The 27,659-nt window shown below is 56.3% G+C and overlaps 1 protein-coding gene across 1 annotated transcript; it reads left to right on the top strand.

The window, feature by feature from the left end:
• Positions 1 to 7,087: 7,087 nt before the first annotated feature.
• Positions 7,088 to 15,381, top strand: LOC129155901 (uncharacterized). Its single transcript, XM_054735642.2, has 2 exons — positions 7,088 to 7,296; positions 11,044 to 15,381. The coding sequence occupies exon 2, from the start codon at positions 11,057 to 11,059 to the stop codon at positions 13,481 to 13,483; it is 2,427 nt and encodes an 808-aa protein (XP_054591617.2). The 5' UTR covers positions 7,088 to 7,296; positions 11,044 to 11,056; the 3' UTR covers positions 13,484 to 15,381.
• The last annotated feature ends 12,278 nt before the right edge of the window (positions 15,382 to 27,659 follow it).

The following is a 27,659-nucleotide window of genomic DNA, read 5'->3' as shown; positions in this document are numbered from 1 at the left end:
CAAGAAGCTCCTCGGGGCGCGTCTTGCTTGGGCTTCTCTCCTGGAGGCCCTCAGTAAGACCCATTGTTGACATGTGGCAAGACGCTCCTCGGGGCGCGTCTTGCTTGGGCTTCTCTCCTGGAGGCCCTCAGTCAGACCCATTGTTGACATGTGGCAAGACGCACCTCGGGGCGCGTCTTGCTTCGGCCTCTCTCCAGAAGGCCCTCAATCAGACCCAGTGTTGACACGTGGCAAGACGCTCCTCGGGGCGCGTCTTGCTTGGGCCTCTCTCCTGGAGGCGCTCAGTCAGACTGAGTAAAGACATGTGGCCTGATGCTCCTCGGGGCGCGTCTTGCTTGGGCCTCTCTCCTGGAGGCGCTCAGTCAGACCCAGTGGTGACATGTGGCAAGACGCTCCTCGGGGCGCGTCTTGCTTGGGCTTCTCTCCTGGAGGCGCTCAGACAGACCCAGTGTTGACATGTGACAAGACGCTCCTCTGGGCGCGTCTTGCTTGGGCTTCTCTCCTGGAGGCACTCAGTCAGACCCATTGTTGACATGTGGCAAGACGCTCCTCGGGGCGCGTCTTGCTTGGGCTTCTCTCCTGGAGGAGCTCAGAAAGACCCAGTGTTGACATGTGGCAAGACGCTCCTCGGGGCGCGTCTTGCTTGGGCCTCTCTCCTGGAGGCCCTCTGGCAGACCCAGTGTTGACATGTGGCAAGACGCTCCTCCGAGCGCATCTTGCTTGGGACTCTCTCCTGGAGGCCCTCAGTCAGACCCATTGTTGACATGTGGCAAGACGCTCCTCGGGGCGCGTCTTGCTTGGGCCTCTCTGCTGGAGGCGCTCAGTCAGACCCAGTGTTGACATGTGGCAAGACGCTCCTCGTGGCGCGTCTTGCTTGGGCCTCTCTCCTGGAGAAGCTCAGTCAGACCCAGTGGTGACATGTGGCAAGACACTCCTCGGGGCACGTCTTGCTTGGGCCTCTCTCCTGGAGGCCCTCTGTCAGACCCAGTGTTGACATGTGTCAAGACGCTCCTCGGGGCGCGTCTTGCTTGGGCTTCTCTCCTGGAGGCACTCAGTCAGACCCATTGTTGACCTGTGGCAAGACGCTCCTCGGGGCGCGTCTTGCTTGGGCTTCTCTCCTGGAGGCGCTCAGACAGACCTAGTGTTGACCTGTGACAAGACGCTCCTCGGGGCGCGTCTTGCTTGGGCCTCTCTCCTGGAGGCGCTCAGTCAGAACCAGAGGTGACATGTGGCAAGACGCTCCTCGGGGTGCGTCTTGCTTGGGCCTCTCTCCTGGAGGCCCTCTGGCAGACCCAGTGTTGACATGTGGCAAGACGCTCCTCCGAGCGCATCTTGCTTGGGACTCTCTCCTGGAGGCCCTCAGTCAGACCCATTGTTGACTTGTGGCAAGACGCTCCTCGGGGCGCGTCTTGCTTGGGCCTCTCTCCTGGAGGCGCTCAGTCAGACCCTGTGTTGACATGTGGCAAGACGCTCCTCGTGGCGCGTCTTACTGGGCCTCTCTCCTGGAGAAGCTCAGTCAGACCCAGTGGTGACATGTGGCAAGACGCTCCACGGGGCGTGTAGTGCTTGGGCCTCTCTCCTGGATGCCCTCTGTCAGACCGAGTGTTGACATGTGGCAAGACGCTCCTCGGGGCACGTCTTGCTTGGGCCTCTCTCCTGGAGGCGCTCAGTCAGACCGAGTAGTGACATGTGGCAAGACGCTCCTCGGGGCGCGTCTTGCTGGGGCTTCTCTCATGGAGGCGCTCAGTCAGACTAACTAGTGACATGTGGCCTGACGCTCCTCGGGGCGCGTCTTGCTTGGGCTTCTCTCCTGGAGGCGCTCAGTCAGACTGAGTAGTGACATGTGGCCTGACGCTCCTCGGGGCGCGTCTTGCTTGGGCCTCTCTCCTGGAGGCGCTCAGTCAGACCCAGTGGTGACATGTGGCAAGACACTCCTCGGGGCGCGTCTTGCTTGGGCCTCTCTCCTGGAGGCCCTCTGTCAGACCCAGTGTTGACATGTGTCAAGACGCTCTTCGGGGCGCGTCATGCTTGGGCTTCTCTCCTGGAGGCCCTCAGTCAGACCCATTGTTGACAGGTGGCAAGACGCTCCTCGGGGCGCGTCTTGCTTGGGCTTCTCTCCTTTAGGCACTCAGACAGACCCAGTGTTGACATGTGACAAGACGCTCCTCGGGGCGCGTCTTGCTTGGGCCTTTCTCCTGGAGGCCCTCTGTCAGACCCAGTGTTAACATGTGGCAAGACGCTCCTCCGAGCGCATCTTGCTTTGGCCTCTCTCCTGGAGGCGCTCAGTCAGACCGAGTGCTGACATGTGGCAAGAAGCTCCTCGGGGCGCGTCTTGCTTGGGCTTCTCTCCTGGAGGCCCTCAGTAAGACCAATTGTTGACATGTGGCAAGACGCTCCTCGGGGCGCGTCTTGCTTGGGCTTCTCTCCTGGAGGCCCTCAGTCAGACCCATTGTTGACATGTGGCAAGACGCTCCTCGGGGCGCGTCTTGCTTGGGCTTCTCTCCTGGAGGCGCTCAGACAGACCCAGTGTTGACATGTGACAAGACGCTCCTCTGGGCGCGTCTTGCTTGGGCCTCTCTCCTGGAGGCGCTCAGTCAGAACCAGTGTTGACATGTGGCAAGACGCTCCTCGGGGCGCGTCTTGCTTGGGCTTCTCTCCTGGAGGCCCTCAGTCAGACCCATTGTTGACATGTGGCAAGACGCTCCTCGCGGCACGTCTTGCTTGGGCCTCTCTCCCTGAGGCGCTCAGTCAGACCCAGTGTTGACATGTGGCAAGATGCTCCTCGGTGCGCGTCTTGCTTGGGCTTCTCTCCTGGAGGCCCTCAGTCAGACCCATTGTTGACATGTGGCAAGACGCTCCTCGGGGTGCGTCTTGCTTGGGCCTCTCTCCTGGAGGCGCTCAGTCAGACCGAGTAGTGACATGTGGCAAGATGCTCCTCGGGGCGCGTCTTGCTTGGGCCTCTCTCCTGGAGGCGCTCAGTCAGACCGAGTGCTGACATGTGGTAAGACGCTCCTCGGGGCGCGTCTTGCTGGGGCTTCTCTCATGGAGGCACTCAGTCAGACCCAGTGTTGACATGTGGCAAGACGCTCCTCGGGGCGCGTCTTGCTTGGGCCTCTCTCCAGAAGGCCATCAATCAGACCCAGTGTTGAAACGTGGCAAGACGCTCCTCGGGGCGCGTCTTGCTTGGGCCTCTCTCCTGGAGGCGCTCAGTCAGACCGAGTGCTGACATGTGGCAAGAAGCTCCTCGGGGCGCGTCTTGCTTGGGCTTCTCTCCTGGAGGCCCTCAGTAAGACCCATTTTGACATGTGGCAAGACGCTCCTCGGGGCGCGTCTTGCTTGGGCCTCTCTCCAGAAGGCCATCAATCAGACCCAGTGTTGAAACGTGGCAAGACGCTCCTCGGGGCGCGTCTTGCTTGGGCCTCTCTCCTGGAGGCGCTCAGTCAGACCCAGTGGTGACATGTGGCAAGACACTCCTCGGGGCGCGTCTTGCTTGGGCCTCTCTCCTGGAGGCCCTCTGTCAGACCCAGTGTTGACATGTGTCAAGACGCTCCTCGGGGCGCGTCTGGCTTGGGCTTCTCTCCTGGAGGCCCTTTGTCAGACCCAGTGTTGACATGTGTCAAGACGCTCCTCGGGGCGCATCTTGCTTGGGCTTCTCTCCTGGAGGCGCTCAGACAGACCCAGTGTTGACATGTGACAAGACGCTCCTCGGGGCGCGTCTTGCTTGGGCCTCTCTCCTGGAGGCGCTCAGTCAGAACCAGAGGTGACATGTGGCAAGACGCTCCTCGGGGCGCGTCTTGCTTGGAACTCTCTCCTGGAGGCCCTCTGTCAGACCCAGTGTTGACATGTGGCAAGACGCTCCTCCGAGCGCATCTTGCTTGGGACTCTCTCCTGGAGGCCCTCAGTCAGACCCATTGTTGACATGTGGCAAGACACTCCTCGGGGCGCGTCTTGCTTGGGCCTCTCTCCTGGAGGCGCTCAGTCAGACCCAGTGGTGACATGTGGCAAGACGCTCCTCGGGGCGTGTATTGCTTGGGCTTCTCTCATGGAGGCCCTCAGTCAGACCCAGTGTTGACATGTGTCAAGACGCTCCTCGGGGCGTTTCTTGCTTGGGCCTCTCTCCTGGAGGCGCTCAGTCAGACCCAGTGTTGACATGTGGCAAGACGCTCCTCGGGGCGCGTCTTGCTTGGGCTTCTCTCCTGCAGGCCCTCAGTCAGACCCATTGTTGACATGTGGCAAGACGCTCCTCGGGGCACGTCTTGCTTGGGCCTCTCTCCTAGAGGCGCTCAGTCAGACCTAGTGTTGACATGTGACAAGACGCTCCTCGGGGCGCGTCTTGCTTGGGCCTCTCTCCTGGAGGCGCTCAGTCAGAACCAGAGGTGACATGTGGCAAGACGCTCCTCTGGGCGCGTCTTGCTTGGGCCTCTCTCCTGGAGGCCCTCTTTCAGACCCAGTGTTGACATGTGGCAAGACGTTCCTCCGAGCGCATCTTGCTTGGGACTCTCTCCTGGAGGCCCACAGTCAGGCCCATTGTTGACATGTGGCAAGACGCTCCTCGGGGCGCGTCTTGCTTGGGCCTCTCTCCTGGAGGCGCTCAGTCAGACCCAGTGTTGACATGTGGCAAGACGCTCCACGTGGCGCGTCTTGCTTGGGCCTCTCTCCTGGAGGCGCTCAGGCAGACCCAGTGGTGACATGTGGCAAGACGCTCCTGGGGACGTGTATTGCTTGGGCCTCTCTCCTGGATGCCCTCTGTCAGACCGAGTGTTGACATGTGGCAAGACTCTCCTCGGGGCGCGTCTTGCTTGGGCTTCTCTCACGGAGGCCCTCAGTCAGACCCAGTGTTGACATGTGTCAAGACGCTCCTCGGGGCGTGTCTTGCTTGGGCCTCTCTCCTGGAGGCGCTCAGTCAGACCCAGTGTTGACATGTGGCAAGACGCTCCTCGGGGCGGGTCTTGCTTGGGCTTCTCTCCTGGAGGCCCTCAGTCAGACCCATTGTTGACATGTGGCAAGACGCTCCTCGGGGCACGTCTTGCTTGGGCCTCTCTCCTGGAGGCGCTCAGTCAGACCGAGTAGTGACATGTGGCAAGACGCTCCTCGGGGCGCATCTTGCTGGGGCTTCTCTCATGGAGGCCCTCTGTCAGACCCAGTGTTGACATGTGGCAAGACGCTCCTCGGGGCGTGTCTTGCTTGGGCCTCTCTCCGTGAGGTGCTCAGTCAGACCCAGTGTTGACATGTGGAAAGACACTCCTCGGGGCACGTCTTGCTTGGGCCTCTCTCCTGGAGGCGCTCAGTCAGACCGAGTAGTGACATGTGGCAAGACGCTCCTCGGGGCGCGTCTTGCTGGGGCTTCTCTCATGGAGGCGCTCAGTCAGACTGAGTAGTGACATGTGGCCTGACGCTCCTCGGGGCGCGTCTTGCTTGGGCCTCTCTCCTGGAGGCGCTCAGTCAGACTGAGTAGTGACATGTGGCCTGATGCTCCTCGGGGCGCGTCTTGCTTGGGCCTTTTTCCTGGAGGCGCTCAGTCAGACCCAGTGGTGACATGTGGCAAGACACTCCTCGGGGCGCGTCTTGCTTGGGCCTCTCTCCTGGAGACCCTCTGTCAGACCCAGTGTTGACATGTGTCAAGACGCTCTTCGGGGCGCATCTTGCTTGGGCATCTCTCCTGGAGGCCCTCAGTCAGACCCATTGTTGACATGTGGCAAGACGCTCCTCGGGGCGCGTCTTGCTTGGGCTTCTCTCCTGGAGACGCTCAGACAGACCCAGTGTTGACATGTGACAAGACGCTCCTCGGGCGCGTCTTGCTTGGGCCTCTCTCCAGAAGGCCCTCAATCAGACCCAGTGTTGACCTGTGGCAAGACGCTCCTCGGGGCGCGTTTTGCTTGGGCCTCTCTCCTGGAGGCCCTCTGTCAGACCCAGTGTTGACATGTGTCAAGACGCTCTTCGGGGCGCGTCTTGCTTGGGCTTCTCTCCTGGAGGCCCTCAGTCAGACCCTTTGTTGACATGTGGCAAGACGCTCCTCGGGGCGCGTCTTGCTTGGGCTTCTCTCCTGGAGGCGCTCAGACAGACCCAGTGTTGACATGTGACAAGACGCTCCTCGGGGCGCGTCTTGCTTGGGCCTCTCTCCTGGAGGTGCTCAGTCAGAACCAGAGGTGACATAGGGCAAGACGCTCCTCTGGGCGCGTCTTGCTTGGGCCTCTCTCCTGGAGGCCCTCTGTCAGACCCAGTGTTAACATGTGGCAAGACGCTCCTCCGAGCGCATCTTGCTTTGGCCTCTCTCCTGGAGGAGCTCAGTCAGACCGAGTGCTGACATGTGGCAAGAAGCTCCTCGGGGCGCGTCTTGCTTGGGCTTCTCTCCTGGAGGCCCTCAGTAAGACCCATTGTTGACATGTGGCAAGACGCTCCTCGGGGCGCGTCTTGCTTGGGCTTCTCTCCTGGAGGCCCTCAGTCAGACCCATTGTTGACATGTGGCAAGACGCACCTCGGGGCGCGTCTTGCTTCGGCCTCTCTCCAGAAGGCCCTCAATCAGACCCAGTGTTGACACGTGGCAAGACGCTCCTCGGGGCGCGTCTTGCTTGGGCCTCTCTCCTGGAGGCGCTCAGTCAGACTGAGTAAAGATGTTGAATAAAGATTTTCGATTCCTCCAGACCTGTCTTATTATATAATAGCAGTTCTGGATTACATCTCAAATCTGTATGTTAGTGAAACCAGGCTTCAGGGTTCAGCTAGAGGTCTGTGTGTGGTGATTTGACTCCTGATCTCATGCTGCCATAAATGATGTGTGTGTTTCAACTAATCTGCTATCCATGACAAATTTATGTTGTAGTTTAACCTTGTATCGACTTTTTATGGTGTAGCCTAGGATGTGATAAGAACTTCAGGGACACGTATAGAGATGTTTATGTTTGACTTCCTTTGATCTGAGCTGAAGAAGGAAGAAGGAGGAGGGAAGACCCCCGCCCATCTGACTGATACCGGAGGGGGCTGGGAGAGGACCCAAGGCCGGAGAATGTTTCTGAGGCAGGGGTTGCCATGGAGACGGAAGGGGGGCTAGGAGGAGAGAGTTGAGGAGAATAAAAGGGTGAGGGCTCCGTGGAGGTCGGGTCGGTCTGGGGCTTTTTGGGTGTTTGGGAAGAGTTCGGAGGACAACTGTAACGGTTGAGTGATCTGACCCGCTGCGTCGGGAAATCTGGAATATTTTTACTTCATCATATAAAATAAAATATTTGCTCCTTCATATAAGGGGCTTTAAACGGAATTTCCAGCCTGGGGTCTCCAATCGTGTCGTGTAACAGCTGAAAGGTGAGGCGCTGGTTACTTTTTGATCCCGCTCCAAGAGGTTTACATTTAAACTTAAAGTCTTTAACCTGGGCATAGCATAAGCTGCAGGTGACTGAGTTGTGGTGAAGTTATAACAAGAGTCTTCCTTTGTGCTGCTAAAGTATGTTTGCCAGAGTCTAAATCTAGGTAAAGATGATCGCTGATTAGCTCACAGAGGTGTAATCTCAGACTGGAGTCACGCTCACGCACAAATAGAATTACAAGTCAACCCTGAGACGTAGTGTTTATTAAAGAGTCAGCTAGTTTGGGAGGATGACTTGTAACATGGCGCCCTGTAACGTGGGGCTGTGATTTCGCAGTTGAGTAGAAAACAACCTGTTGTGAGCTTAGAAAGTCCGGAACTGGGAAAATTGTCCGCAAGGGCGGACAATTTGTCCCTAAGGAGCCGGCTATATTGGCCGAAGGGGGCCGTTTAGGGAGCCTATGAGTTTAGATTCTGAAGTCCAGTAGCTGGAAGTGTGTTGGAACGCACTGGTCCGGTTGGATCGGTTCCGTAGAAGTGCGTTTCTCTCCACCAGGTGCACACGGCGCAAAGGGGTTTTGTGAGAACCTCTTAGCAGAATTCTCACACGCAGGAAAGTGAGTGGCCTCGTAAAAGATTCTCACAAAATAGAATGAAGTCGCAGGTTGCAATTCCTGACCTCGTGGACGTAATCCGGGGCAGAACAGCTGAGTTGCTGCTGGTGTGTGTGCACGCACACCCTGCCTTTAAAGGACAACGATTTTGATGCGAGGTGATCTTTATGAGTAAAGATACTCGTGTAACTGAGGGAAAATTTAGGGATGGCTGCAGTAAGCGAGGGAGGAAGAACGCGGTGAGAGAATGGCTGATATTGAGAGCTTGTGGGCTCGTGACGGCCCAGCTGGAGTGGGAGCGATATTTTCTAACAGAGGTTAGTGAGTTACGCTCAGCACGTCTAGCAGATGGGTCAGATATTGATTTTCAACCCGCGTTCAATGATAAAATGCCCGCTTTATGCATGCCTGCGCCGAAATATGCTAGTTGGTTGTGCATTTCAGACTTGGTGGAGCTTGTGCAAAATAATCTGTCTGATTTTACTCATCCAGCAAGCCTTGTGCCAGATCATGATTTTCAGGTGGTGGTGAGAGGAGCTGTTGTAGATGTGGATAAAGAAATGGACAGGATTGTTCAGGGAGCTTTGATTGATGAGCAACAGAAAGCCCTTCTCAGACACGAAATGAAAACTATTAACTTTGCCAAAAAATCAAGGATGATTGTGGATTGTGCAAAGGAGAGCTATATGTAATTCAAGCTACCCCTCCCCCGTGTGTGCCTCAGAATCCAATGGGCAGGGGGGTGGAGGATTGGAACGAGTTACTTGTTGATCTGACATATAAAGTTTCTGGGATATCAATACACTCCTGAAGGGAGAAAGGTAGATGTGAAAGTTTTTGAAAACATCACGCTGCCAAAAAACCCTGCTGCAGCTTGAAGGAGTGCTGGAAAGCTGGGGTTTTATGGTGAAAATATACCAAAGCTGTCAGAAAGAATGCAGTCTCTCCAGGCCTTAAAGCGAGGGGTTAGAAGCAAGGGGGGTGAGACTGATGAGTAATGACCGTGTGCTCACAGAGGAGAGTGAGTGAGGTCATTGAACTTTGTAAAAACAGTCACTGTGCTTTTGAGCACAGAGACACAGAAAAACACAGAATGATGTTATGGCATTCTGGGCATGGATTAAATATGTAAATAACAAGAGGACCTCTCAGAGAAATGGGAGAATTGCAGGTTCTGCTCAGAAAGCAGAGCTCACAGCTGTATTAGAAGCTATGGGTACATCATGTGCGCTGAGAAAAGGCAACTTCCAGGTACGACACCAGCCGGCCCACACACTGAGTGACACCTCTGCTGCCAGAGGTAATGCTGCGGTGGACAGACTGGTGCAGGCCAGAATGGTGAGATTGGTTTTGCATGACAGTACAGAGTCTGACCACGACCTGGTGAAGAAGCTGCATTAAACTCTGGGGCGCCCCGGTCTTCAAAGGCTGAAGAAGTGGTGCTTGCAGAATGCAGTTTGCATCCCCCATTTGGACTCTGTGCTGAGAGATGTTAAATCACACTGCGCTCTATGCTTAGAGCTGGGTAAACAACCCACAGAGAAAGTGGTTGGCGACCGTATTGGTCCAGAAGGCTTGACCTCTGTCTCTTGTGACATTGGAGAGCTGAAGAGAACACGAAGGGGCAATAAGTATTTCCTGGTGGTCAAAGGGAACAGGGGGGAGAGTATAGGAGGTATGTTCCCTTTGCCCAATATGACAGCAGGAAGGATTGCAGATTGCCTAGCGAGAATCCTGATGTGTTATCCACAAATAAAAGCTATCAGGATGGATAATGTACCACATTTCAAAAATAAAGTTGTTCTGGAGCTGCTGGAGAATGAAGGACTGATAATCCAGTGGTCCATCCCCTACAAGCCACACACAAACGGAGTGGCTGAGAGAGCAGTTCGCACCGTTAAAGAGGCGATAAAAACCTTGAACTTGAAGGAATGGGATTCTCCAGGTGCAGTTCTGGCTATTAATAAGGCTCTATTAGATCAGCCTTTAAGACAAGAAACTGCTAAAGACACACTCTCTGTCTCTCCACAGGGAGAACAAGAGAGAAGCTTCCTGCATAAAAGACCCCAGGATGGAAAAGTTGAAAAGATTGAGGGGAACCATGAAGGGAACACAATCAGATGTGCAACCCCTAACCAGAAAACAGTCTGGCTTGGAGACTGTAAAGAACTGGGTACCACTAAATGAAGGTGGAATTGCATCCCCAATATGGCTGCTGAGTGCATCAAGTTCAGGGGGGATTACATTAGGTAAAGTACGAGGGCAAAGTTGTGATGAGGAGTGCTTCAGCTGGTCAGTTTACAGACCTGGTACATGCGCAAACTGTGGCAATGAGGTTGCTGAGATAAAATGGGAAGGCCCGAGATTTCTTAAAGACAAAGTTCTGAGAAAAAATCCTTCACCCACAAATGCTGTGGAATTACATGGTGTGATGAAAGTGGCGTGGTGTGGAGATTGTTGGATGAGTAAAGCAGGCAAAACAAGAATTGGTCGTCTGGATCATCATAGTGTTGATGAATCTAGAAAATGTTGCAGAGTGGACAAAGGAAGACTCTCCAGTTGTTCCAGTTCATGTGGGGTGCGAATTTACCCTGTGGTGTTGCTGGTTCCTGAGATGAGTCACCTGTCAGGCTTGACATGCTCCCAGGCATATTGGGAGAATTGCTTTAAAGAAATAGTGTGTACTAGAAAGGGAGGGAGTTTGAGTGAAACTTTCTCACCTTGGGGAAAGGTGCTGTGGGAAGCTACTGAACCACAGCTGTGTTGGAGAGACAGGCGAGGCAAGTTTCCTATAACCACTGACGAGTGGGAAAGGAGACAGGTTCGTCATGAGACAACAGATAAGGATTGGTACACCTCAGCTACTGTACCAACATGTAATGACTTGTCAATAACCAGAAGTCAGATGCAAGTATTAGTTAAAACAAAAAAAGGCTGGAGGAAGCTGGATGTCTGGAGAGACTCACTCAAGAAGAGTAATGGTGTTTTAATAGCAGTAAACTTGGAGTGGGATCGGCACGCGGAGACCCCCAGGCTATTTACAAGGGACACCGTGGCTGTGCCAAGGCCACAGGTGAATTAAGAAAAATGTGTATGATGAAGCTCTCTGCCTAATTCTCCTCGTCTCTACAGGCAGCAGAGATTCATGGATTCCTGCGGAGAGTGGGAGGAGGAGGAGCTAGATCGGCTCCTCACACGACCTCCTGATAAGACTTGCTGGGAGAGTTGGAGAGGAGGTATCTTATGTTGTATCGGCTTATTAATCTGTGTGGTAGCGATATCTTTTATCTCAATGCCTGTTTCACGAGTTGTAACACTCAAGACCACGGCTGTGGTTAAAGGGTGGGTTCACAAGCGACCAGGAACCCTAGACCTGCCTAGAGTGTCGTGCTTGACTCCTCATGAGGAGAGCTTTAATGCCACTCAGTGGATGGAATATTGTAAGGCTGTTACACAGGGCTGTCCAATCCCTGATCCAGGCGAGGCCTGTAGCCCCACATCTACCGGCTGGCTGATGTGGTTAGAGCAGCTTAATAATGTCACCGACAGCCATAATTCTACTTATGGGCTGTTAGGATGGGAGGAAGGAAAGCTTAAAGTGTGGGATTTCACAGTTGATGTACAACCTGTGGAATGTATTACTAAAATCTACCATTTTGGGGTACTAACTGTCTGGGGAGAATATATAACTGGTTTTGATAAGGTTTCTGATTGCATGATATTCAGACTCCTTGCGTTCCCGAATGGAACTGCAGCTGGGAATGATAGCTGGGCAATGGAGGGGGGTTCCCTACCCCCCATGTCGCAGCTGATTGCTCCACAAGACGCAGACACGGCTGTGACCCCTCACTTGAGGAGGCAGACGCGTGCTGCTAAAGAGCAGACGAAAGGCCACAGGCTTCCTAGTCCACAGAGTATTTGGTTGGACAGAACCAAAGCTTTTTCAGCTTACAAAATGATCCCTTTAGGAAAGGGAAAACAACTGTTACCCATGACATTGCATGTAACCCCAAAGGGAGTTAAATTAAACTTCATTCATGCTCCGCATGTGCTGAACAGGAGCTTGATAGATGGAATGACAGAATATTTTATGATCATCCCACGTCTGGCCTGGGATAAAGGAGAGGCGGATAGCGTGTGGAGATGTATTAAGAAATTAACTAGTGACCCAAAATACCCCAGAACATGGTGGAATAATTATATATGGAAGTTAATGTCCTTAGGTGGACATGTACGAGGTCCTTTTCCTGGTATGATTCCGAAAACGAGTCATGATGCATGGCTTGTGAATAGCACATCGAAGAGATGGGCTCTGAATGTGTCATATGAAATGTGGACGGAGGATGTTCATGGCTTAATGGGACATTTTGCCCCGAACGGGTTCGATAAGCCAGGGCGAGTGACAGAGTACGATGTCCTTTTTGGACAATGGTGGGCTACCAATCTGACAGAAGGGGTGTTAGAATGCAGGCCTAAAGAGAGACTCGGCTCTACAATCTTTTGGATGGCTAATTTACCGGCGTTGTTGAACCCAGCTACAGTCCCAACGATTAAAGACGTAAATGTGAAAAAAGGTGTAAATATGACTCCTCCGTTCGTGAGGATGGAGAAACATGGCAGTTTAATAGAACTGACTATGGTCCGATCTCAAGGTCCGCATCTAGATGATTTGTACTCCACCCCAGCTTATTCAAAGTTTCGGTTTATGAATATGACATGGGGGCATTATACTGGAGAGCTGCGAGACTTGGAGTATGATTATGCGTATCGCGAACAAGCTTTACGATTCAGGGAAGCACATTGGGTGCGAAATTCTCTGTTAACCAGGTGGTGTAGGTCTGATGCGTGCTTCAGAACTTTGGCCCAGCCCGCTACGAAAATTGCTGTTAGAAATGGGAAAAATGTGTATAATCCTTATGAACTGGGCGGCTTTGTTGACCCTCACGGTTACCCCCACTGGTGGCACTCAAATTGGAGCAGCTACGTCGTCTGGGACTCAGAGAATTTCCCATCATTAGGAGTAGGATGGGGTAACTTTGCCAACTCGAAAGGCCCCAAGGCTTGTTTTTGTCAGGAGGACATAGATGCTGTTGAATACAGGAGCGACTTGGGTATATGGCCCTTTCAAGCATGGATTCCTGTTGGTGGGGGTCGTTGGGAGCAGAACTGTTCTGGTTCCTTTCATTTTCCCAATCGGACAGGCACATGTTGGTTGAGTGAAAGAGCTAGGATGTCTGATTGGGAATTTGTCCAGAAGGGTTTTAAAATTATTGGCCAAGGATTAACCTTAGGTATCAGAGAGGCAGTTAAGGTGGTCGCCCAGGGAGCAATGGGTGTTGCCTCTCTGATAATCTCTGAATTATGGGTTTACGCCAAGGTCCCTGTGATCGTAGGAGGGGTCCTGGTGATGTTATCTGTTTGTGTTAAACTCATGCATCTTTTGAAGTGTTTTGCCAGCTGCAGCAGGAGATCTGCTAATCAGCCCCGATGGCAGGAGGAAGGGCCTCCTGAGTCAATTAGATTGGGACCACGTGGACGCCGGGCACTGAGGAACAGAGCTGCACGCAGGTAGCATCTCCCTTGTAGAGAAAGTTCTCAAGGAATCATGGCCCGTGCAGAATCTCCACGTGAGGTATTTGAAGAAGCAGATGAGGATGTGCTGATTACCTCGGTAAGACTGTCTCTATTGGGTTAATCTTACCGGCGAGATATGCTAATATTAGATGCACAAGAGGCCTAACTGAGGACTCTTGGAATGTTGGTGTGATAACTTCTGCTTAATGCATGATGGGAGAATGATTGGTACATCCTGTTATCTGATCAGGATGGAAAGGCCCACTTATTCATTGTGGTTACTAATTTGCATGCTGTAACTTGTGTAATTCCTGCGGGAAGCAGTGAAGACCTGTGACCTGCATTAGAGATCTCTAGGATTTTTACATACCTATTAGTGGCATGTTTGATATCATTATATGGATGTGTTGTACTAACAGAATTAATGATGAAGAAGTGTCTGGCTGCATTTTGTGAGAAAGACCTGACCTCATGTTCACAGAGGATGGTAGGGTGCCGCTGACCCCTAGTGGGGTCGTAAAGGTCATGCATGACTGGTACCAGAACCAAGGTCTGTTTAGTGTCTCTGTGTGTGTTTTTAGGTTGATGAATCAGAGGATCTATTGCCTGGCCCAGACTCTCAGGAGATGCTGGTGCTGCCACCCAGTGGACAGAAGCCGCTGATGAACAAGCAACGTCGGTTTGGGGTGATGCCACCCAAGAGAGTTTCACTTTACGGGCTGGTGGATAGTAAACCTGTAAGAATAAACCCGAATGGACCGTGGAACGCACATGTTTGGGAACGTATTGTGTTGGTCTCTGATGGTACCAGTCATAAAGGGACTCGAGTGGCGAGGAGGGAGAAGATTCTTCAGAGAATTACACGCTCGACTCTAGTTAAGCATTTTGATTGTGTCAGGCGCGATGTGTCCCGGGGCCAGACACGCTTGCCCTGTCAACTCTCACATTTCAGAGAAGGCGACGTAGATTGGTGCTGGATCAGTACACCCCACAACGACTACGTGCAGGAGGGCGAAGAGCCAAGGCGTGTGGTCAGGATGCAACCATCACCTGCTAAAGTGGACGTTCCGATGCAGGAAGTGAGCCCTCCGGAGTTCGATCTGCGTCGGCAGCTTCAGGCCGCTCCGTCTGTCCAGGCCATAGTACCACCAGTGATGAATGCAATAAATCCACATGTTTACTTGTATCCAGGAAATTTGAATATGCAGTATTTCCCGCAGTTTATGCCATTTAACGAAGCTTGGTTTCAAGGGGGGTGTTGAATAAAGATTTTCGATTCCTCCAGACCTGTCTTATTATATAATAGCAGTTCTGGATTACATCTCAAATCTGTATGTTAGTGAAACCAGGCTTCAGGGTTCAGCTAGAGGTCTGTGTGTGGTGATTTGACTCCTGATCTCATGCTGCCATAAATGATGTGTGTGTTTCAACTAATCTGCTATCCATGACAAATTTATGTTGTAGTTTAACCTTGTATCGACTTTTTATGGTGTAGCCTAGGATGTGATAAGAACTTCAGGGACACGTATAGAGATGTTTATGTTTGACTTCCTTTGATCTGAGCTGAAGAAGGAAGAAGGAGGAGGGAAGACCCCCGCCCATCTGACTGATACCGGAGGGGGCTGGGAGAGGACCCAAGGCCGGAGAATGTTTCCGAGGCAGGGGTTGCCATGGAGACGGAAGGGGGGCTAGGAGGAGAGAGTTGAGGAGAATAAAAGGGTGAGGGCTCCGTGGAGGTCGGGTCGGTCTGGGGCTTTTTGGGTGTTTGGGAAGAGTTCGGAGGACAACTGTAACGGTTGAGTGATCTGACCCGCTGCGTCGGGAAATCTGGAATATTTTTACTTCATCATATAAAATAAAATATTTGCTCCTTCATATAAGGGGCTTTAAACGGAATTTCCAGCCTGGGGTCTCCAATCGTGTCGTGTAACAGCTGAAAGGTGAGGCGCTGGTTACTTTTTGATCCCGCTCCAAGAGGTTTACATTTAAACTTAAAGTCTTTAACCTGGGCATAGCATAAGCTGCAGGTGACTGAGTTGTGGTGAAGTTATAACAAGAGTCTTCCTTTGTGCTGCTAAAGTATGTTTGCCAGAGTCTAAATCTAGGTAAAGATGATCGCTGATTAGCTCACAGAGGTGTAATCTCAGACTGGAGTCACGCTCACGCACAAATAGAATTACAAGTCAACCCTGAGACGTAGTGTTTATTAAAGAGTCAGCTAGTTTGGGAGGATGACTTGTAACAAAAGACATGTGGCCTGATGCTCCTCGGGGCGCGTCTTGCTTGGGCCTCTCTCCTGGAGGCGCTCAGTCAGACCCAGTGGTGACATGTGGCAAGACGCTCCTCGGGGCGCGTCTTGCTTGGGCTTCTCTCCTGGAGGCGCTCAGACAGACCCAGTGTTGACATGTGACAAGACGCTCCTCTGGGCGCGTCTTGCTTGGGCTTCTCTCCTGGAGGAGCTCAGACAGACCCAGTGTTGACATGTGACAAGACGCTCCTCGGGGCGCGTCTTGCTTGGGCCTCTCTCCTGGAGGCGCTCAGTCAGAACCAGAGGTGACATGTGGCAAGACGCTCCTCGGGGCGCGTCTTGCTTGGGCCTCTCTCCTGGAGGCCCTCTGGCAGACCCAGTGTTGACATGTGGCAAGACGCTCCTCCGAGCGCATCTTGCTTGGGACTCTCTCCTGGAGGCCCTCAGTCAGACCCATTGTTGACATGTGGCAAGACGCTCCTCGGGGCGCGTCTTGCTTGGGCCTCTCTGCTGGAGGCGCTCAGTCAGACCCAGTGTTGACATGTGGCAAGACGCTCCTCGTGGCGCGTCTTGCTTGGGCCTCTCTCCTGGAGAAGCTCAGTCAGACCCAGTGGTGACATGTGGCAAGACACTCCTCGGGGCACGTCTTGCTTGGGCCTCTCTCCTGGAGGCCCTCTGTCAGACCCAGTGTTGACATGTGTCAAGACGCTCCTCGGGGCGCGTCTTGCTTGGGCTTCTCTCCTGGAGGCACTCAGTCAGACCCATTGTTGACCTGTGGCAAGACGCTCCTCGGGGCGCGTCTTGCTTGGGCTTCTCTCCTGGAGGCGCTCAGACAGACCCAGTGTTGACATGTGACAAGACGCTCCTCGGGGCGCGTCTTGCTTGGGCCTCTCTCCTGGAGGCGCTCAGTCAGAACCAGAGGTGACGTGTGGCAAGACGCTCCTCGGGGTGCGTCTTGCTTGGGCCTCTCTCCTGGAGGCCCTCTGGCAGACCCAGTGTTGACATGTGGCAAGACGCTCCTCCGAGCGCATCTTGCTTGGGACTCTCTCCTGGAGGCCCTCAGTCAGACCCATTGTTGACTTGTGGCAAGACGCTCCTCGGGGCGCGTCTTGCTTGGGCCTCTCTCCTGGAGGCGCTCAGTCAGACCCTGTGTTGACATGTGGCAAGACGCTCCTCGTGGCGCGTCTTACTGGGCCTCTCTCCTGGAGAAGCTCAGTCAGACCCAGTGGTGACATGTGGCAAGACGCTCCACGGGGCGTGTAGTGCTTGGGCCTCTCTCCTGGATGCCCTCTGTCAGACCGAGTGTTGACATGTGGCAAGACTCTCCTCAGGGCGCGTCTTGCTTGGGCTTCTCTCCTGGAGGCGCTCAGACAGACCCAGTGTTGACATGTGACAAGACGCTCCTCGGGGCGCGTCTTGCTTGGGCCTCTCTCCTGGAGGCGCTCAGTCAGAACCAGAGGTGACATGTGGCAAGACGCTCCTCGGGGCGCGTCTTGCTTGGAACTCTCTCCTGGAGGCCCTCTGTCAGACCCAGTGTTGACATGTGGCAAGACGCTCCTCCGAGCGCATCTTGCTTGGGACTCTCTCCTGGAGGCCCTCAGTCAGACCCATTGTTGACATGTGGCAAGACACTCCTCGGGGCGCGTCTTGCTTGGGCCTCTCTCCTGGAGGCGCTCAGTCAGACCCAGTGGTGACATGTGGCAAGACGCTCCTCGGGGCGTGTATTGCTTGGGCTTCTCTCATGGAGGCCCTCACACAGACCCAGTGTTGACATGTGTCAAGACGCTCCTCGGGGCGTGTCTTGCTTGGGCCTCTCTCCTGGAGGCGCTCAGTCAGACCCAGTGTTGACATGTGGCAAGACGCTCCTCGGGGCGCGTCTTGCTTGGGCTTCTCTCCTGCAGGCCCTCAGTCAGACCCATTGTTGACATGTGGCAAGACGCTCCTCGGGGCACGTCTTGCTTGGGCCTCTCTCCTGGAGGCGCTCAGTCAGACCCAGTGTTGACATGTGACAAGACGCTCCTCGGGGCGCGTCTTGCTTGGGCCTCTCTCCTGGAGGCGCTCAGTCAGAACCAGAGGTGACATGTGGCAAGACGCTCCTCTGGGCGCGTCTTGCTTGGGCCTCTCTCCTGGAGGCCCTCTGTCAGACCCAGTGTTGACATGTGGCAAGACGCTCCTCCGAGCGCATCTTGCTTGGGACTCTCTCCTGGAGGCCCTCAGTCAGACCCATTGTTGACATGTGGCAAGACGCTCCTCGGGGCGCGTCTTGCTTGGGCCTCTCTCCTGGAGGCGCTCAGTCAGACCCAGTGTTGACATGTGGCAAGACGCTCCACGTGGCGCGTCTTGCTTGGGCCTCTCTCCTGGAGGCGCTCAGTCAGACCCAGTGGTGACATGTGGCAAGACGCTCCTGGGGGCATGTATTGCTTGGGCCTCTCTCCTGGATGCCCTCTGTCAGACCGAGTGTTGACATGTGGCAAGACTCTCCTCGGGGCGCGTCTTGCTTGGGCTTCTCTCATGGAGGCCCTCAGTCAGACCCAGTGTTGACATGTGTCAAGACGCTCCTCGGGGCGTGTCTTGCTTGGGCCTCTTTTCCTGGAGGCGCTCAGTCAGACCCAGTGTTGACATGTGGCAAGACGCTCCTCGGGGCGGGTCTTGCTTGGGCTTCTCTCCTGGAGGCCCTCAGTCAGACCCATTGTTGACATGTGGCAAGACGCTCCTCGGGGCACGTCTTGCTTGGGCTTCTCTCCTGGAGGCGCTCAGTCAGACCGAGTAGTGACATGTGGCAAGACGCTCCTCGGGGCGCATCTTGCTGGGGCTTCTCTCATGGAGGCCCTCTGTCAGACCCAGTGTTGACATGTGTCAAGACGCTCCTCGGGGCGCGTCTTGCTTTGGCCTCTCTCCTGGAGGCCCTCATTAAGACCCATTGTTGACATGTGGCAAGACGCTCCTCGGGGCGCGTCTTGCTTGGGCTTCTCTCCTGGAGGCCCTCAGTCAGACCCATTGTTGACATGTGGCAAGACGCTCCTCGGGGCGCGTCTTGCTTGGGCCTCTCGCCTGGAGGTGCTCAGTCAGACCCAGTGTTGACATGTGGCAAGACGCTCCTCGGGGCGTGTCTTGCTTGGGCCTCTCTCCTGGAGGCGCTCAGTCAGACCCAGTGTTGACATGTGGCAAGACGCTCCTTGGGGCGCGTCTTGCTTGGGCTTCTCTCCTGGAGGCCCTCCGTCAGACCCATTGTTGACATGTGGCAAGACGCTCCTCGAGGTGCGTCTTGCATGGGCCTCTCTCCTGGAGGCGCTCAGTCTGACAGAGTAGTGACATGTGGCAAGATGCTCCTCGGGGCGCGTCTTGCTTGGGCCTCTCTCCTGGAGGCGCTCAGTCAGACCGAGTGCTGACATGTGGCATGACGCTCCTCGGGGCCCGTCTTGCTGGGGCTTCTCTCCTGGAGGCCCTCAGTCAGACCCATTGTTGACATGTGGCAAGACGCTCCTCGGGGCGCGTCTTGCTTGGGCCTCTCTCCTGGAGGCGCTCAGTCAGACCCAGTGTTGACATGTGGCAAGACGCTCCTCGGGGCACGTCTTGCTTGGGCCTCTCTCCTGGAGGCACTCAGTCAGACCGAGTAGTGACATGTGGCAAGACGCTCCTCGGGGCGCGTCTTGCTGGGGCTTCTCTCATGGAGGCGCTCAGTCAGACTGACTAGTGACATGTGGCCTGACGCTCCTCGGGGCGCGTCTTGCTTGGGCTTCTCTCCTGGAGGCGCTCAGTCAGACTGAGTAGTGACATGTGGCCTGACGCTCCTCGGGGCGCGTCTTGCTTGGGCCTCTCTCCTGGAGGCGCTCAGTCAGACCCAGTGGTGACATGTGGCAAGACACTCCTCGGGGCGCGTCTTGCTTGGGCCTCTCTCCTGGAGGCCCTCTGTCAGACCCAGTGTTGACATGTGTCAAGACGCTCTTCGGGGCGCGTCTTGCTTGGGCTTCTCTCCTGGAGGCCCTCAGTCAGACCCATTGTTGACATGTGGCAAGACGCTCCTCGGGGCGCGTCTTGCTTGGGCTTCTCTCCTGGAGGCCCTCAGTAAGACCAATTGTTGACATGTGGCAAGACGCTCCTCGGGGCGCGTCTTGCTTGGGCTTCTCTCCTGGAGGCCCTCAGTCAGACCCATTGTTGACATGTGGCAAGACGCTCCTCGGGGTGCGTCTTAATTGGGCTTCTCTCCTGGAGGCGCTCAGACAGACCCAGTGTTGACATGTGACAAGACGCTCCTCGGGGCGCGTCTTGCTTGGGCCTCTCTCCTGGAGGCGCTCAGTCAGAACCAGTGTTGACATGTGGCAAGACGCTCCTCGGGGCGCGTCTTGCTTGGGCTTCTCTCCTGGAGGCCCTCAGTCAGACCCATTGTTGACATGTGGCAAGACGCTCCTCGCGGCACGTCTTGCTTGGGCCTCTCTCCCTGAGGCGCTCAGTCAGACCCAGTGTTGACATGTGGCAAGATGCTCCTCGGGGCGCGTCTTGCTTGGGCCTCTCTCCTGGAGGCGCTCAGTCAGACCGAGTAGTGACATGTGGCAAGACGCTTCTCGGGGCGCGTTTTGCTGGGGCTTCTCTCATGGAGGCTCTCTGTCAGACCCAGTGTTGACATGTGTCAAGAAGCTCCTCGGGGCGCGTCTTGTGTTGGCCTCTCTCCTGGAGGCCCTCAGTAAGACCCATTGTTGACATGTGGCAAGACGCTCCTCGGGGCGCGTCTTGCTTGGGCTTCTCTCCTGGAGGCCCTCAGTCAGACCCATTGTTGACACGTGGCAAGACGCTCCTCGGGGCGCGTCTTGCTTGGGCCTCTCTCCTGGAGGCGCTCAGTCAGACCCAGTGTTGACATGTGGCAAGACGCTCCTCGGTGCGCGTCTTGCTTGGGCTTCTCTCCTGGAGGCCCTCAGTCAGACCCATTGTTGACATGTGGCAAGACGCTCCTCGAGGTGCGTCTTGCTTGGGCCTCTCTCCTGGAGGCGCTCAGTCAGACCGAGTAGTGACATGTGGCAAGATGCTCCTCGGGGCGCGTCTTGCTTGGGCCTCTCTCCTGGAGGCGCTCAGTCAGACCGAGTGCTGACATGTGGTAAGACGCTCCTCGGGGCGCGTCTTGCTGGGGCTTCTCTCATGGAGGCACTCAGTCAGACCCAGTGTTGACATGTGGCAAGACGCTCCTCGGGGCTCGTCTTGCTTGGGCCTCTCTCCTGGAGGCGCTCAGTCAGACCGAGTGCTGACATGTGGCAAGAAGCTCCTCGGGGCGCGTCTTGCTTGGGCTTCTCTCCTGGAGGCCCTCAGTAAGACCCATTGTTGACATGTGGCAAGACGCTCCTCGGGGCGCGTCTTGCTTGGTTCTCTCTCCAGAAGGCCATCAATCAGACCCAGTGTTGAAACGTGGCAAGACGCTCCTCGGGGCGCGTCTTGCTTGGGCCTCTCTCCTGGAGGCGCTCAGTCAGACCCAGTGGTGACATGTGGCAAGACACTCCTCGGGGCGCGTCTTGCTTGGGCCTCTCTCCTGGAGGCCCTCTGTCAGACCCACTGTTGACATGTGTCAAGACGCTCCTCGGGGCGCGTCTGGCTTGGGCTTCTCTCCTGGAGGCCCTTTGTCAGACCCAGTGTTGACATGTGTCAAGACGCTCCTCGGGGCGCATCTTGCTTGGGCTTCTCTCCTGGAGGCGCTCAGACAGACCCAGTGTTGACATGTGACAAGACGCTCCTCGGGGCGCGTCTTGCTTGGGCCTCTCTCCTGGAGGCGCTCAGTCAGAACCAGAGGTGACATGTGGCAAGACGCTCCTCGGGGCGCGTCTTGCTTGGAACTCTCTCCTGGAGGCCCTCTGTCAGACCCAGTGTTGACATGTGGCAAGACGCTCCATCGAGCGCATCTTGCTTGGGACTCTCTCCTGGAGGCCCTCAGTCAGACCCATTGTTGACATGTGGCAAGACACTCCTCGGGGCACGTCTTGCTTGGGCCTCTCTCCTGGAGGCGCTCAGTCAGACCCAGTGGTGACATGTGGCAAGACGCTCCTCGGGGCGTGTATTGCTTGGGCTTCTCTCATGGAGGCCCTCAGTCAGACCCAGTGTTGACATGTGTCAAGACGCTCCTCGGGGCGTGTCTTGCTTGGGCCTCTCTCCTGGAGGCGCTCAGTCAGACCCAGTGTTGACATGTGGCAAGACGCTCCTCGGGGCGCGTCTTGCTTGGGCTTCTCTCCTGCAGGCCCTCAGTCAGACCCATTGTTGACATGTGGCAAGACGCTCCTCGGGGCACGTCTTGCTTGGGCCTCTCTCCTGGAGGCTCTCAGTCAGACCTAGTGTTGACATGTGACAAGACGCTCCTCGGGGCGCGTCTTGCTTGGGCCTCTCTCCTGGAGGCGCTCAGTCAGAACCAGAGGTGACATGTGGCAAGACTTTCCTCTGGGCGCGTCTTGCTTGGGCCTCTCTCCTGGAGGCCCTCTGTCAGACCCAGTGTTGACATGTGGCAAGACGCTCCTCCGAGCGCATCTTGCTTGGGACTCTCTCCTGGAGGCCCACAGTCAGACCCATTGTTGACATGTGGCAAGACGCTCCTCGGGGCGCGTCTTGCTTGGGCCTCTCTCCTGGAGGCGCTCAGTCAGACCCAGTGTTGACATGTGGCAAGACGCTCCACGTGGCGCGTCTTGCTTGGGCCTCTCTCCTGGAGGCGCTCAGTCAGACCCAGTGGTGACATGTGGCAAGACGCTCCTGGGGACGTGTATTGCTTGGGCCTCTCTCCTGGATGCCCTCTGTCAGACCGAGTGTTGACATGTGGCAAGACGCTCCTCGGGGCGCGTCTGGCTTGGGCTTCTCTCCTGGAGGCCCTTTGTCAGACCCAGTGTTGACATGTGTCAAGACGCTCCTCGGGGCGCATCTTGCTTGGGCTTCTCTCCTGGAGGCGCTCAGACAGACCCAGTGTTGACATGTGACAAGACGCTCCTCGGGGCGCGTCTTGCTTGGGCCTCTCTCCTGGAGGCGCTCAGACAGACCCAGTGTTGACATGTGACAAGACGCTCCTCGGGGCGCGTCTTGCTTGGGCCTCTCTCCTGGAGGCGCTCAGTCAGAACCAGAGGTGACATGTGGCAAGATGCTCCTCGGGGCGCGTCTTGCTTGGGCCTCTCTCCTGGAGGCCCTCTGGCAGACCCAGTGTTGACATGTGGCAAGACGCTCCTCCGAGCGCATCTTGCTTGGGACTCTCTCCTGGAGGCCCTCAGTCAGACCCATTGTTGACATGTGGCAAGACGCTCCTCGGGGCGCGTCTTGCTTGGGCCTCTCTGCTGGAGGCGCTCAGTCAGACCCAGTGTTGACATGTGGCAAGACGCTCCTCGTGGCGCATCTTGCTTGGGCCTCTCTCCTGGAGAAGCTCAGTCAGACCCAGTGGTGACATGTGGCAAGACACTCCTCGGGGCACGTCTTGCTTGGGCCTCTCTCCTGGAGGCCCTCTGTCAGACCCAGTGTTGACATGTGTCAAGACGCTCCTCGGGGCGCGTCTTGCTTGGGCTTCTCTCCTGGAGGCACTCAGTCAGACCCATTGTTGACCTGTGGCAAGACGCTCCTCGGGGCGCGTCTTGCTTGGGCTTCTCTCCTGGAGGCGCTCAGACAGACCTAGTGTTGACCTGTGACAAGACGCTCCTCGGGGCGCGTCTTGCTTGGGCCTCTCTCCTGGAGGCGCTCAGTCAGAACCAGAGGTGACATGTGGCAAGACGCTCCTCGGGGTGCGTCTTGCTTGGGCCTCTCTCCTGGAGGCCCTCTGGCAGACCCAGTGTTGACATGTGGCAAGACGCTCCTCCGAGCGCATCTTGCTTGGGACTCTCTCCTGGAGGCCCTCAGTCAGACCCATTGTTGACTTGTGGCAAGACGCTCCTCGGGGCGCGTCTTGCTTGGGCCTCTCTCCTGGAGGCGCTCAGTCAGACCCTGTGTTGACATGTGGCAAGACGCTCCTCGTGGCGCGTCTTACTGGGCCTCTCTCCTGGAGAAGCTCAGTCAGACCCAGTGGTGACATGTGGCAAGACGCTCCACGGGGCGTGTAGTGCTTGGGCCTCTCTCCTGGATGCCCTCTGTCAGACCGAGTGTTGACATGTGGCAAGACGCTCCTCGGGGCACGTCTTGCTTGGGCCTCTCTCCTGGAGGCGCTCAGTCAGACCGAGTAGTGACATGTGGCAAGACGCTCCTCGGGGCGCGTCTTGCTGGGGCTTCTCTCATGGAGGCGCTCAGTCAGACTAACTAGTGACATGTGGCCTGACGCTCCTCGGGGCGCGTCTTGCTTGGGCTTCTCTCCTGGAGGCGCTCAGTCAGACTGAGTAGTGACATGTGGCCTGACGCTCCTCGGGGCGCGTCTTGCTTGGGCCTCTCTCCTGGAGGCGCTCAGTCAGACCCAGTGGTGACATGTGGCAAGACACTCCTCGGGGCGCGTCTTGCTTGGGCCTCTCTCCTGGAGGCCCTCTGTCAGACCCAGTGTTGACATGTGTCAAGACGCTCTTCGGGGCGCGTCTTGCTTGGGCTTCTCTCCTGGAGGCCCTCAGTCAGACCCATTGTTGACATGTGGCAAGACGCTCCTCGGGGCGCGTCTTTCTTGGGCTTCTCTCCTTTAGGCACTCAGACAGACCCAGTGTTGACATGTGACAAGACGCTCCTCGGGGCGCGTCTTGCTTGGGCCTCTCTCCTGGAGGCCCTCTGTCAGACCCAGTGTTAACATGTGGCAAGACGCTCCTCCGAGCGCATCTTGCTTTGGCCTCTCTCCTGGAGGCGCTCAGTCAGACCGAGTGCTGACATGTGGCAAGAAGCTCCTCGGGGCGCGTCTTGCTTGGGCTTCTCTCCTGGAGGCCCTCAGTAAGACCAATTGTTGACATGTGGCAAGACGCTCCTCGGGGCGCGTCTTGCTTGGGCTTCTCTCCTGGAGGCCCTCAGTCAGACCCATTGTTGACATGTGGCAAGACGCTCCTCGGGGTGCGTCTTGCTTGGGCTTCTCTCCTGGAGGCGCTCAGACAGACCCAGTGTTGACATGTGACAAGACGCTCCTCTGGGCGCGTCTTGCTTGGGCCTCTCTCCTGGAGGCGCTCAGTCAGAACCAGTGTTGACATGTGGCAAGACGCTCCTCGGGGCGCGTCTTGCTTGGGCTTCTCTCCTGGAGGCCCTCAGTCAGACCCATTGTTGACATGTGGAAAGACGCTCCTCGCGGCACGTCTTGCTTGGGCCTCTCTCCCTGAGGCGCTCAGTCAGACCCAGTGTTGACATGTGGCAAGATGCTCCTCGGTGCGCGTCTTGCTTGGGCTTCTCTCCTGGAGGCCCTCAGTCAGACCCATTGTTGACATGTGGCAAGACGCTCCTCGGGGTGCGTCTTGCTTGGGCCTCTCTCCTGGAGGCGCTCAGTCAGACCGAGTAGTGACATGTGGCAAGATGCTCCTCGGGGCGCGTCTTGCTTGGGCCTCTCTCCTGGAGGCGCTCAGTCAGACCGAGTGCTGACATGTGGTAAGACGCTCCTCGGGGCGCGTCTTGCTGGGGCTTCTCTCATGGAGGCACTCAGTCAGACCCAGTGTTGACATGTGGCAAGACGCTCCTCGGGGCGCGTCTTGCTTGAACCTCTCTCCAGAAGGCCATCAATCAGACCCAGTGTTGAAACGTGGCAAGACGCTCCTCGGGGCGCGTCTTGCTTGGGCCTCTCTCCTGGAGGCGCTCAGTCAGACCGAGTGCTGACATGTGGCAAGAAGCTCCTCGGGGCGCGTCTTGCTTGGGCTTCTCTCCTGGAGGCCCTCAGTAAGACCCATTTTGACATGTGGCAAGACGCTCCTCGGGGCGCGTCTTGCTTGGGCCTCTCTCCAGAAGGCCATCAATCAGACCCAGTGTTGAAACGTGGCAAGACGCTCCTCGGGGCGCGTCTTGCTTGGGCCTCTCTCCTGGAGGCGCTCAGTCAGACCCAGTGGTGACATGTGGCAAGACACTCCTCGGGGCGCGTCTTGCTTGGGCCTCTCTCCTGGAGGCCCTCTGTCAGACCCAGTGTTGACATGTGTCAAGACGCTCCTCGGGGCGCGTCTGGCTTGGGCTTCTCTCCTGGAGGCCCTTTGTCAGACCCAGTGTTGACATGTGTAAAGACGCTCCTCGGGGCGCATCTTGCTTGGGCTGCTCTCCTGGAGGCGCTCAGACAGACCCAGTGTTGACATGTGACAAGACGCTCCTCGGGGCGCGTCTTGCTTGGGCCTCTCTCCTGGAGGCGCTCAGTCAGAACCAGAGGTGACATGTGGCAAGACGCTCCTCGGGGCGCGTCTTGCTTGGAACTCTCTCCTGGAGGCCCTCTGTCAGACCCAGTGTTGACATGTGGCAAGACGCTCCTCCGAGCGCATCTTGCTTGGGACTCTCTCCTGGAGGCCCTCAGTCAGACCCATTGTTGACATGTGGCAAGACACTCCTCGGGGCGCGTCTTGCTTGGGCCTCTCTCCTGGAGGCGCTCAGTCAGACCCAGTGGTGACATGTGGCAAGACGCTCCTCGGGGCGTGTATTGCTTGGGCTTCTCTCATGGAGGCCCTCAGTCAGACCCAGTGTTGACATGTGTCAAGACGCTCCTCGGGGCGTGTCTTGCATGGGCCTCTCTCCTGGAGGCGCTCAGTCAGACCCAGTGTTGACATGTGGCAAGACGCTCCTCGGGGCGCGTCTTGCTTGGGCTTCTCTCCTGCAGGCCCTCAGTCAGACCCATTGTTGACATGTGGCAAGACGCTCCTCGGGGCACGTCTTGCTTGGGCCTCTCTCCTGGAGGCGCTCAGTCAGACCTAGTGTTGACATGTGACAAGACGCTCCTCGGGGCGCGTCTTGCTTGGGCCTCTCTCCTGGAGGCGCTCAGTCAGAACCAGAGGTGACATGTGGCCTGACGCTCCTCGGGGCGCGTCTTGCTTGGGCTTCTCTCCTGGAGGCGCTCAGTCAGACTGAGTAGTGACATGTGGCCTGACGCTCCTCGGGGCGCGTCTTGCTTGGGCTTCTCTCCTTTAGGCACTCAGACAGACCCAGTGTTGACATGTGACAAGACGCTCCTCGGGGCGCGTCTTGCTTGGGCCTCTCTCCTGGAGGCCCTCTGTCAGACCCAGTGTTAACATGTGGCAAGACGCTCCTCCGAGCGCATCTTGCTTTGGCCTCTCTCCTGGAGGCGCTCAGTCAGACCGAGTGCTGACATGTGGCAAGAAGCTCCTCGGGGCGCGTCTTGCTTGGGCTTCTCTCCTGGAGGCCCTCAGTAAGACCAATTGTTGACATGTGGCAAGACGCTCCTCGGGGCGCGTCTTGCTTGGGCTTCTCTCCTGGAGGCCCTCAGTCAGACCCATTGTTGACATGTGGCAAGACGCTCCTCGGGGTGCGTCTTGCTTGGGCTTCTCTCCTGGAGGCGCTCAGACAGACCCAGTGTTGACATGTGACAAGACGCTCCTCTGGGCGCGTCTTGCTTGGGCCTCTCTCCTGGAGGCGCTCAGTCAGAACCAGTGTTGACATGTGGCAAGACGCTCCTCGGGGCGCGTCTTGCTTGGGCTTCTCTCCTGGAGGCCCTCAGTCAGACCCATTGTTGACATGTGGAAAGACGCTCCTCGCGGCACGTCTTGCTTGGGCCTCTCTCCCTGAGGCGCTCAGTCAGACCCAGTGTTGACATGTGGCAAGATGCTCCTCGGTGCGCGTCTTGCTTGGGCTTCTCTCCTGGAGGCCCTCAGTCAGACCCATTGTTGACATGTGGCAAGACGCTCCTCGGGGTGCGTCTTGCTTGGGCCTCTCTCCTGGAGGCGCTCAGTCAGACCGAGTAGTGACATGTGGCAAGATGCTCCTCGGGGCGCGTCTTGCTTGGGCCTCTCTCCTGGAGGCGCTCAGTCAGACCGAGTGCTGACATGTGGTAAGACGCTCCTCGGGGCGCGTCTTGCTGGGGCTTCTCTCATGGAGGCACTCAGTCAGACCC

The sequence above is a fragment of the Nothobranchius furzeri genome, chromosome 10 (assembly GCF_043380555.1).
Source record: "Nothobranchius furzeri strain GRZ-AD chromosome 10, NfurGRZ-RIMD1, whole genome shotgun sequence".
NCBI classification, from domain to species: domain Eukaryota; kingdom Metazoa; phylum Chordata; class Actinopteri; order Cyprinodontiformes; family Nothobranchiidae; genus Nothobranchius; species Nothobranchius furzeri.
This window is presented reverse-complemented; position numbering and strand designations above follow the sequence as displayed.